At 46.0% G+C, this 12,341-nt stretch overlaps 1 protein-coding gene across 3 annotated transcripts in view; it reads right to left on the bottom strand.

Moving 5' to 3' along the window:
* The window catches only part of CLIP2 (CAP-Gly domain containing linker protein 2), a 75,999-nt gene that overhangs the window by 18,819 nt on the left and 44,839 nt on the right, over nucleotides 1-12,341 (bottom strand). For all 3 annotated transcript variants that reach the window (XR_015807886.1, XM_088176898.1, XM_014888012.2), the window contains exons 4-8: nucleotides 10,651-10,775; nucleotides 6,113-6,326; nucleotides 5,025-5,222; nucleotides 3,772-3,875; nucleotides 2,188-2,248 (exon numbers count right to left, since the gene is read on the bottom strand). Coding sequence is in view for 2 of the 3 variants with exons in the window: in XM_088176898.1 (XP_088033024.1) it covers nucleotides 2,188-2,248; nucleotides 3,772-3,875; nucleotides 5,025-5,222; nucleotides 6,113-6,326; nucleotides 10,651-10,775 (702 nt within the window). In the remaining variant the exon portion in view is untranslated. The remainder of the gene's footprint in view (nucleotides 1-2,187; nucleotides 2,249-3,771; nucleotides 3,876-5,024; nucleotides 5,223-6,112; nucleotides 6,327-10,650; nucleotides 10,776-12,341) is intronic.

Raw genomic sequence — 12,341 nt, 5'->3', positions numbered from 1 at the left:
TTCCACCACAAAAAGTCTTTCCTAAAAGCTTTTCCTACATTTGGTTTTCATCTTCCAAATCACTGCAGCATCAGCTGCCAGCCAGGATCAAAATGGGTTGAATTCAAAACTACATTTCAAGGCTAAACCCACAGCCCCTCTATCAGAGGGTCCAAAACCTTGATCTGCATCCTCAGGCCACCAACACATGGACTTTGGTCAGCTTGCTTCCAAGGATGCTGCCTGCTGTGCTCAACACCCCAGAGCTCTAGATTTGTCCAAAACACACAAATTGTTGGGACAAACATCAGGGGACTCAGCCAATCCTTCAGCAGAAATCCCAGAGCCAGGGGACACAGAGCAGAGAATCTGTTCTCCCCATTGGCCTCGTGTCTGTCACTGGCTGTCATTTCAAAACAAACACTCCCCTCTGAGCTTGGAAGGGCTGCTGGTATAGGAGAACTAACAACACCAGAGGAAAGCAGACAACTGGACTTTGGCTACTTCAGCTCCAGAGAGGGATGCCAAGGGCTGTGCTTGCAGCTACTGCATGACTTTGTTGTGATTTTACACAACAAATATCAAGAACAACCATTTCCCAGGAAACACTGCAACATGAAGGAACACTTATTCTCCTGATTTCCCATAAGAGGTATTGGGTTTTTTTTTTTCCTTAGTTAATCGCTTGCTTCTGGAAAGTTTAACTGTCTCTACAGAAAATCAAGAAGGTGAGAGTTAACTCTAGTGGGTCAATAATTCAGTCTGAGCATGCAAATTAGGCAGACAAGATGTAAAAACTGCCCCAGCCAAGCCCTCTGCCAATGCCTGTGCTGGGACTGATGGTGGCCTCATGGAGAGCATGCCAGTTCCCTGGATCAGAGGAAATCAAGCATTCCTAAATTATTTGTTCTTTTGTACAGACAAGCAAGGAAGTGAGGACAGGACCATAATCCTGCTGAAAGCTTGGCCACATCCCCATTGCAAAAAAAATTCCTTCCCAGTCCAAAGGAAAATTAAATCCAAGACTGTGAGTCCCAAACTGAGAATGGGAGCCCTTATCCACAGCATCTTATCATCTTGCTAAGAATGGTGGCTTTAAATAAAAATAAATCCAAATATACCATCTAGCCAACCCTGGTCCCATTGCCATAATTACACAGCCAGGCTTGAACACTTGGAGCTTACAAAGGGACAGTTCACTGCTCTCAAAGGGAATGATGCATGGATCAACCACCCTTCTCTAAAGCACTGTGGGAAAGCTGTCAGCTCAGGGATGAACAGAAATCTGATTTTGCACCCACACAACAGGCAGAAACTGCACTTGCTGTGCTTCTGCAAAGGTCTGCTATCAGGGCACTGCTAATTTATACCCTGTCAAACATCTCCTTCAGCTTCTGCATGAAGAAGACAGCTTTATGCCAACAGGATCACAGCCACAGCAACATATCCATTTCCTAGTTTTCTCATTTTCCTGGGCATTTATTGCTATGAGTGACAGTGAAACACAGGAGCAGGGCCCTTGACATTTTTGGCTGTTACTAACCTGGCACTCCAGCTAAAGAGATGGAAAACTCCCTTGATTTACATTTGGAGAGCAGACCTTGCTTTCACAGAGATTTTCTTTTCCTTTTTCCCCACGGAGAAGCCTCCTACTCGAGGGCCAACACCACTTCATCCAAACATCACTTCCAGTTTGCACAATGTTCACTGCAACAGCATCACTCTGAGCAACAGCCCTTCCCAGTGACAGGGTGTCAATCCTAGTGCCAAACCCACACTCAGGGGCAGTGAATTCCACATGAGGATACCTCAGGATAAACAGCATTTCAGCTGGAATTAAACAGCATTCCATCAGGACACTCTGTGTGCCCATTAGCTGCTAAGAGCAGGATACCACTGGGACAAGAACGGAACTGTCAATTCCTTTATAGAGTGGAAAAATATCTGTTCCAACACATTGAGACACAGATTTGAACACGGCTTGGCAACTCAAGAGGGACAGATTAACTCCAGGCAGCTCCAAGTGTGAACAGTATTGGGCACCACACCAAAGAACAATCCTCACAGCTCACACCATGCTGCTCACAGCAGGTCCAAAGCCATCAGTAAAGTATTGTTAGAGGGGAGCAAAAAGTGGCAAAGGTTACTCAAGTGAGGCCCCACATGCAACTCTGGACCCCACATTTTGGCAAGATCATAAGGAATTACCTCCAGATCCCCTTTGGTAATGGATTCTTCCTCCACACGGAACTGCAAGTCCTCCACTTTCCTGGGGAAGGGAAGGGACACAAAGAGCAATCAGGAGCACTCAGCTCAGCACTCTGTCTAAACAGCCATTGCCCATGAGCCTTTTCACTATTAATCAAGTTTTTTGGATTACTGCAACCATCAGTGGAGAGGTCATTACCAACAAATAGAAAAGTTGCCCAAAAACTACTGATAAGCTTTTTGTGTTGTAAAACCACCCACCCAATATTAAAAAATCATGTTGTGTCTGAGAGGAGAGGGATACAGACCACCTTTGGATCCAAACAGCTCAGCAGAAACTGAGCAGCAAGACCCATGGAGCAGGACAGTTGTAGGAGCTTTCCATACACAAACATGAGCTTTTTGCAAGGTACATCCTCTCAGACACACAACTACTGTTCTCTGATCCTGAAAACAAGCAAACCACAAGGTTTCACTGGATTATTTAAATCTTATTATCCTGCAGCTGAGCACTGGGATATTTTATATAATATATAATTCCTGTGCCAAATGCACAGGGTCCTTACAAAATATTCCAGGGGAATTGGATCCTCTGCCTCCTTGGCAGAGGGTGGGCAGTGTTTAATGTTTCCACAACGTGGAAAGTGTGAGCCACCCTGGCAGACAGAAGAGCCTTCCCCAGAGATTGTACAGGCCAGTCAGGCATAAATGCACATAAAACCCCACACATTAACACAGACATGCAGAGGAAATCCTTCTCTTTTGGAATAGAGAAGCCAGTAACAGTAGAAAATAATTCGATTTTCTGCTAGACTCATCCCTCTTTTTCTCTTTACTGATTAAAAAAAGGCTGAGGATGTTTAGCTAGTATCCAGATGTAAGGACTGTGATTCTGTTACAGATATAAATAGCTGTGAGTGTATACAACAAACTTCATAAACAAGCTTCCTTGTCTAAACCTCCTCTAATTAGAGGAGGGAGCCTCTGTTGATATTTAGAGGAAAACTCAGCTGTCTTGGGTTAAAGGGCCTGCTGGAGCTGGGAGTCAGCTGCCTACCAGGAGTATGGGGAGACTTATGCATGAAAGAACATTTCATCCACAGGAGGGCCATCAGTCAATTGAAATCAACACTGTTTGCAGTTATTTAATACACAGAAATGTTTTCCTATTGCCACTGAAGAGTGTAATTACATACATGGAGTATATAATCTGGACTCCAAGAATGACATGCACATCTTCACTGTTCTCCAGAGAGGAAATGTAGGCACCATTGTATCTGCACAGATGGGACCTCGGGGATGTGGGGAGATGCTGAAGCACACTACAGTAAAGCTGTACTCCAGTTTGGCTTCCCTTCCTCACAAAGAACATCCTCAAGATCAGCTCATCACAAATGGAGGGCAAGAAAGGTTCTTTAGCAAATCCAGGCTGTACAGGAGGGGCTGTGACGGCCCAAGGTGCACGTGCCTGTTCATGATCCAATTTTTATTCCATACTGTGTCCTTAAGCCAAAACCACCTGAAGGCTTTATCACTGTCCACACATGACTTCACCTCCCTCACACCCATCCACTCCTGCTTTACCTCTTCTCCTCTTCCAGCTGGTTCAACAGCTCAATTTTCTCCTTCTGCATCCCATCCACCAAGGCTCGTGCTCGCTGGAGGTTTCCTTCTGCCTCTGTGACATACTGGAGCAAAAAACAAGCCCAAGACATGAAATTTAGCCATGCCTGAAGTAGTGCAAAGCTGTTTAAGAAAGGGTCAGAACAAGGGAACAGAAAGTTTTGATGATCTGTTTTAGAGGATGGTGTGGTAAGAACACATTTTCCAAAGAGCTCAGAATTCAGGGATCAAGACAACAAAAACTGCTCCATCTCCAGTAGCTGTAAATGATCCATGCCTCAGTGCCTCTCTGACCTCACCCTTTTGGAGAATCCAGCTCTGATTAGAGTTAAGAACTTGAAGACTGAAAAGTTCTGAAAATCTGGTCAGAGGTTTCCAGTGCAATTCAGCCCCAGTAACAAAGCAAGAGATATTTCAGACTTCTGTTAATTCATTTCTTACTGATAATTACTGAAAAGCTGACACAAGAAAAATGTCAGTTTGCAGTTGATTTCTCAATTTCTCCTGCATTTCTGACAGGCAGGTGTGAGCCACCACCCAAACATACAGTGCCATCCCTGCTCCCAGGCAGCTCTCTTGGCTTTATAAGCACAAGTAAAGAATTCAGGAGAGCAGCAAATGTTGGAGAACCACACACTGACAAACAGCACAAACACAACTCTCTTTAAGCATTTTAATGCATAAAATAGCCTCTGTACAAATGCTTGTGCAAAAACCGAACATACACCAGCCTAATATGATCAGCCTGTTTTCCTTCCAGATTTCCTGCCTTTATTAATGTTATAAAATAATGTTATAAAGTTATAAAAACATCCTCTCTGGTGGGAAAGCAGTGGCATATGAACGGAGCTGACGTTCTCAGCACCATAAAACCACTGCAATGCAGTCACAGCCACAGCCAGATTCTGTGGATAAGGACACAAAATTGCCTTCCACTTGCATTTCAGCATTGAAATGTATTGATCCACCAGACACAAACCATCTACTGCCTCTGGCACAGCCCTGTTCCTGCTCCTGGCTCAGGGCAGAGATAGCACATGTGACACTGGGAGAGTGGAGAAAGAGCCTCAGCTTAACTCACCACATAAAAGGCAGGAATTCAGAGCCCAAGTTTCACACACAGTGGTAACGTTATGATCTGACACTTCCAAGGGATAGATATCAAATATTCAGCTATTTGAGAGCTAGTGATAAAAAGCCATATCACCTCCTACCTGCTCGTGCTGGGCCTTCATGATAGCAATCTCCTTCTCCACCTCACAGATGTGGCTGGTGGCTTTGGCAACCTCTGCCCTCTCCAGGTCACGCTCTGCCAGCAGCTGTTCAATGTGCTGCTGCTTCTCCTTCAGTGCCTCCTGCAGAGCTGTGGTGCCAGAGATCTTCCTGGCATATCGAGAAGAGGTCTCTGTCAGCTGGGAAGAGAGTTAAAAGCAGATGGGTAAAGCTGGATCCTTTCCAGTCTAGAACAGCTGAAGTCCCCTGTTAAGTCTGGAATGCTGCTCACCTAATGATCACTTATTCAGCTGAACAGAGCTGCAGTTCCAGCTCTGGGCCCTACAGGGGAGATTAAGTGTGAGAAACATCTGGACAGAGCTCACGAGCTCTACACACTGCACTGCAATGAAAGCACCATTTCCCAAAGGGCAGAACGTGGGGTGGGAACTGGGTCAGGAAAATTATCATGCATTGTATCATCTGCCTTCCTAGACCTATTTTATTGATGGCCTGCACTGATGAAATCCCAAGAAGTGAGCTCAGCTGGGCAGATTGATCTCAAGTGGAGACCAGTATGGGGTTATGTAATCCACTCCCAGGAATGACACTGCACCTTGAACCCAGCCAAGAGCAACACCACAGCAGAGCCAGAACTTTTAATAATATCACTGCTCTGCTTTCTGCCTGCTTGAGCAGCTGCCAAAACCCCAGGCGTGTGACCCAGGACATTGTCACCCTGCACAGCAAGACAGGCACAGCAGGAGCTTTGCACGGCTGGCCAGTGGAGCAGCATGACCATGTGAGACTGGAGATAGTGTCCTTTTCCTGCAGGGATCCCTTACAAACCTGCTCTTGACAGCAGAACTGAGATTAATCCCACTGCAAATTGCACTTCAGGCTCTTTGGTGGTCAGGGATGCTTGGAGCCATGGAAGGAGACAATGGTGGGTAACACCATCCCACACTCTACTCCCCTCACCCCCTGAATGGTGAAGGAGCAGCAGCACTGCAGGGAAACCCCAACCCTCCTGCTTTGCTGGGGGACAAAGGCAGACGGAGGCTGCAGGCAGCACACAGGGGTGACTCACCAGCCCACTGCGGCTGGGCCTGCCCCCCACCGAGGAGGCCACGGAGCTGACGGAGCTGATGGAGGAGCTGCTGGGGCTGTGGGTCAGCGCTGACACTCCCATGGCCATCCTCTTGCTCTTCTTGGCCTTGGCAGGGCTGGTTGATGGGAACCCGATCCGGATCACCTTGTGGATGGGAGCAAAGAGCCCGAACTTGGGTGGGCACTGAAAATACCTGGAATGCAGGAGATGCAGCGAGTGAGAAGGGGCAGAGCTGCCATCTCAGCCAAGCCTTGCAGAATGGCACTGCCAGGCAGTTCAGAACCCCAGCCCCCAGCTCATCTCCAGGGGCTTTGCTGGGGCATTGTTTCCTGTGTACAGGTAGTTGGATTATTCTCCTTTCCTACTCATAGTGCTGGCAATCCCCATGTTTGCATTTGTGGTGTTTTAGCAGGGAGACCTGAGGTAATTGCCAAGCACTAATTGCTGTGCACTTTGATAAGATGCCAGCAAAGCCACAGCTGGTGGCCTGGAGAGCACATATCCCTTATACCCCAGAACACAAACACAGCCACAGCACAAGCACTCCTTCCTTACCTGCCAACCTTCCCAACACCCGTGTGTGCTCTTTACCCTGCTCTGAAAATAGTGATGCACAGAAGTGTCTGCAGGGACATGGCAGAAGATGGACAAGGCTCTACCCCAGGGAGCTCAGCACTGAGACAAGAGGCCATGGGCAGCAAGTTCCAACTAAACACGAGGAAGAATTTCTTCCCTGTACAGTGACCAAGCCCTGAACTGGCTGCCCAGAGAAGGTGTGGAGTCTCCCACACTGGGGATATTCCAGAACATTCTGGACACAATCCTGTGCCATGTGCTCAGGGATAACCTGAGCAGGAAGGTTGGACTACATGACCAACTGTGGTCCCTTCCAGTGACTCTGTGATCCACCCAGTGACTCTGTCAAATAAAAAGATCTGAATCACACAGTTCTGTATGAATGTTCCACAGTGTAAAAATCTTTCCTACTGAAACAGGAGAAAACAACAGCTCAAACCTTTGAAGCTAAAAACACCATTACAGCAAACTCCAGCATGTGCCACCTCCTTTGGGTGGCAGAGAAACTGCTTCCTATGCAAACAAACTTGGAAAGATGAAAGCATGGAAAAGAGAGGACCAGATAATTACAGTGCATGGTCTCCACAACTGCAGTGAGCCCAATGATTCTGTCTCTCCAGAGCCCTCTTCCAGAATAAAAATGAGCCACAACTCAGGGTCAAACTCTGGAAACTCCTTCAGGGCCTTGGCTGACCAGCATAAACCAAGGTCCATCTGCTGCTGGCCAGCTGCACTGCAGCAAGATCACCTCCAGCATTGTGAACTCTATTTTCAGGGGAGCAGCCAACACAAAAAGCTCCTGTAAGAGCTTTCTCATAGGCTTCCCAGCAAGAGTGGGACTAAATACTGGGTCATAAAACAATTTGTTCTATGTTAATATAAAAAAAACAGGTTCTAATGACTAAATTACATAAATCCAGTTTTACTAGCACAAGTTTTCTCTCTCTCCAGATGTGAGCAGCTGTTTCCCCAACTGCCTTTTATTTTTAAGTGCTGGCAGCCATACAGCTGTGTCACAGGCAGACCCCCGTGTGCTTGGGAGGCCAGAGAACAGCCTGATCTCCAGCCAGATGAGAATAAAATTAATTTTTAAACATCAGCTCAGATCCGGGTTTTTTTCTGTAACAAACTTTAAACAACCCCAAATCTCTCAGCCTCCTCAACTTCCTGCCAACACAGGCCCTTGGGTTTGGAAAAGCAGCCATGGCACAGGCTGACCTCTTGCAAACCTGCCAAAGCCCTGCTCAGCATCATTTTCCCAAATTCCAGCAGGCAAACACAGCTCTGCCTGGTGTAAGCACAGACTGGTACTCATGGCTGCACAACAATCCCAAATGTTAATTTCCTTAAAAGCTTCTGACACCTCTTAGCAAGTTCAAACTTGCATCACTATGTCTGCCCATTTTCTTTCAGTCCAGATTGAAAGTGGTTGCAATTAACTTTTATAATTCAGAAGCAGGAATTGAGTCCAAACCACTTGGCAGAAAAAAAAAAAATCTACATGAAAACCAAGAGCTGCTCTGACTGAGTGTGGAGGAGCTCTGTACTCACATTACAGGGAGGAAACAGGGCAGAGAAGTGGTGGTGTGATGGCAATGCAAACTGCAGGTGGAAAACAGCACAGGAAATGTTGAAATAGATGGAAAAATCTTCAATGTCCAAGGCTGACAAACAATGCAAAAGTAAAAGGTCTGGGCACTTTAGAGAGCAAGGACTCTGACTGGAGCAGAGAAAGAAGGGAGAACAGTAAAATAAGCAGGAAACGTTTAAATTATTGGAGATGAGTGCATGGAACTTGCTTGGCTTTGTGGAACTGACACCAAACCAAACCACACCAGCACCTCTGCAGTCTCCTGAGCAGACAGGAAAGCAGGGGCAGCAAACCTCAGTGCAAATGAGCACCATTGATGCACAGAGGGGCTCCCCACAGTGTCCCCTGGGCCACTGCTGCTGATCCACAGCCTGCAGGCAGCTTCCACTGAAGAGCCAGAGCTGCTGGGAAAGCCCAGCCCCAGGGCCTTTCCCTGATGCACATGCACACCTGAACCTGCAGGAAAAGCAATGACCCACCACAGATTTCAGCCAATTCACCAGCTCAGGTGGAGCTGCCTATGACAGCCAGGGTGGGCAATGTCACCAAAGGCTCTGTGACATCCCTGCTGCTTCCAGCAGCCCCAGTGTCTTCAGCTGCAGTTCTGGCTTCACCCTCCTTCTGCAGCTGCAGTGCTGGGCTTGCTGGCCAGGCCAGGGATGCTCACTAGATGGCAACCATCACCAAAGCACAGACTCCAGAGTCCTGCCTCTGCCCAGGCTGATCCTGGCAGGACAGGATCAGCACAGCCTCAAGAATTCCATGCTGCCACAGGGGAAGACTGACTGCGAGGTGCCTGCATGCACCAAGGGAGCTGGTTTCACTATGTTAGCTTCTGCAAACCACTGCTGTTGAAATGGGCACAAAAGAATACAAGAAAATCAAAAAGCTGGATGAAGGACAGACATGGACAATGCTGCAGCCTTGCTCTAAACAGTGTGAAACAAAGGAAAACCTTTGCAGACCAGAACAGCCTCAGCCAAGATGCAGCAGTTGCAGAAGAAAGATGACTTCCAAAACACAGAAACACTATTAAGAGGATGAGAGGCAGACTACACTACACTCACATCTGCCTTTCACACCTTCCACATGCACAGACAAGAAATAAGTTCTGAGCACCCTGAAGATTAATCTACCAGATAGTTTGAATTGTATGATAAAGGAAGTAGGAACTTGCATTCATTCCATGATTTATTCTCTACCATCCTGGTTCTTTTATTTTGAGAACAGGCTGAAACTCAGCCATCTGCTGCCAATCATTTACTGCTTTCTTGCCCTGACATGGAACAAGACAGCTTTTCTCTTCATTTAAATGAAAGCCCGTGGCTGCTGGACACAACAAGGCTGACCCTACATAAGAAACCTTCACTACAGAACCTGAGATCTAACAAGGCTGGAACTCTCAGCTCCTCAGTTTCAAAGTTATAGGTTGGACTTGATGATATCTTTTCCAACCTAGTTAATTCTGTGAAAGATAAATCTCACCTCTAAAGCCAGACTGCCTTCAGAAGCTCCAAGAAACCAAGAGTATTCCCACTTAAGGAACTCGTGTAGGACAAGGAATCAGTTGCACCTCTATTTGAAGCACGATCCAAGAGCTGCTGTGTAATTCAGATTTAACACCACCAAGCTCAAGATCCAAGGCCTGGGTCATTCTGTTAACTAAATTCCATATGAACAGAAAGAGCTTTCCAGAAAGCCTGTGAGCTGTCCCTGCCTAGTTTTATAGGGACTAACAAAGTCTTTTTTGGAAAAGAAAAGAGTGGAGGTGCCTAAGGAGTCAGAGGTGCTAAGATCAATCAGCAGACACCTATCACACTACAGAATTAGTACAAGGACAGAAAACAACCACCAACTGTTCTTTCAGCTCTCTGGAAATTTGTTCCCAGAAAGAACAGAATGAAACATTAAGCTGAGGAGGAAAGAAAGTAAAATCTTTGTCTTTTGTAGTTCTTATAGTGACTTATAGTACAAGAAGGAAGTTTATGACAGCAATGTGTGGTAGAAAGTAGAGTTAACACAATTAACAGAATCAGTTTCTAGCAAAAATTAAATCCCACTGTAAGTTATCTTCTCTCCCTACTTTCTCCTGTTTCCTGAAGCCATTCAGGTTCCTCCTTCACAGAAGTTATCTGATCCTGCTTTAAAATGGCCCAGTGATGAGGTTTGTATTGATCTCCCTGCAAGGCAACCCAAAAGCCTAAGAGACTCAAAATTAGACTCATCCTCCCAGCCCACAACGTCCAACCAAACTCAGCCCTAACTCTGCTCCCAGGTGTGATGGCATTTGCCCCCCAGCCCCCCCAGCAGGTGTGCAGGACCTGGGCTGGGGGTTCAGAGCACACAGTACCTGGTACCAGCCACTGCCCCATCATTCTTGCCCAGGGGCTCATCCAGCTCCACTCCACACCACTCTCCTTTGGCAAAGTCCGTCTCTCCCACGTAGCGCACGACTCCTGTCTTTGTCCCACCGACCTGGCAGAGAGAAGATGAGCAGGATTAGAGATGGCAGCACTGGCACTGACACAAGGGGACTGAGGCTGGGACAGGTATTTAGAGAGGGGGGGACAAGACATCTGTATTTTCTGTTTCAGATCTGATGAAATCAGCGGATTTCACTCACACCAAGTTCTCCCAGCATTAAAGTTTGTCTTTCCAACAACTACAAAGTGATTTTGGGACTGCCTGCCTGGAAGATATCAGAGTAAATATAATGAAAACATATTTCAAGGTGTCAAGTAATTACACCAAGTTATTTGTGAGGCCACAAAGGAGTTTAAGCCCTGCAGGCACAGCTCATACCTGCCTTGCCTGAAGAACAATGACTTGCACTGACAGGTTTTCAGACCTGTGCTCATTCAGCCAACAGTTTTGGGCAATACTGGAACACGACAGCAAGAGGAAGCTGAGCCAGGAAAGCATTCATTGCTCCTCAGCTTGCTCCCAGGATGTAGAAACTGCTCAAAATAGAGTTGTTCCACTTTTATCTACACTTCCTACAGCAATTCACAGTGCTGACAAACTGCATGGGAGTGGGGCTCAGCTCACTGCCTCCAGCACAGGTTTCTTCCCCCACCATGGAGAAATAAGAATAAATCACACCTTTTTCTCCTGAATTTACACTTAAAAGTTCTTGAAGTTTGCAGTTTACTGAGGAGACTCAAGGAGAAAAGTCAGGAACCTCGGGAGCTGTGATCATTGCTCCAAGAGCAAGTGGCACTGAGCAGCAGCTGCCTCTGTGCTAAACACTCCCACTTAGACACTTGGGCTGAGAAAAGGAAGACAGAAAAGAAGGAAGGTGGTTCTAAAGGTTCATACTTCGAGTAAATCAGCATATGATCAAAGCCTTTTTAGCCTATCTCTGCTAATATCTAAATTCAAGCAAGAAAGCTTAAAAATAAATTTAAAATTAAATTTGCAGCTTCATCCTCAATGACTCACAGTTACTAATTTTCTTAATATTAAATTGAACATAAAAAGGTATCAACAGAGCATTATTTTCCTACAGAAAACAGTAAGAGTCAAATGTAGAAATCTCTGTGTTTGTGTATTCCAGGGTAGGAATGTTAGATTTACCAATTCTAAATCCCTAAAAAATTACTTATGCAAAGGAAAAAAGAGTTTTCCCAGACTAAAAATAACTGCACCTTTATGGACTAAACAGCACAGCTCTCGAAGTCTGGGTCCTACCTCAAGCCCTGGCAAGCTGCAGCATAGAGCTTGAGTTAATTCTGGAATTTCTCTCACTAGGGATTCAGAGCACTGCTGCTTATGGAAGAAAATCTCTGGGGATGTTCTCTTTGCTACAGGATAAAATATTTGTCGGCAGGAAAAGGATCATAAGAAAACTTTCTGGCCCTACACTGTGCCCAGGAATAAAAAGACAATTCCATTTCAGTATTAGATACTTGGCAGGTTACTGATTTGAACAGTTGCACTGAATTCTTTACTTAACACTCATAGTTAAATGCCAGTCCCTATTTTGATTTATTTGAGTTTATACAAATTTAGCCTCTTAATATTAATTCAATTATTTAATGC

Source organism: Sturnus vulgaris, chromosome 21 (genome assembly GCF_052056855.1).
Source record: "Sturnus vulgaris isolate bStuVul1 chromosome 21, bStuVul1.hap1, whole genome shotgun sequence".
Lineage (NCBI taxonomy): Eukaryota > Metazoa > Chordata > Aves > Passeriformes > Sturnidae > Sturnus > Sturnus vulgaris.
This window is presented reverse-complemented; position numbering and strand designations above follow the sequence as displayed.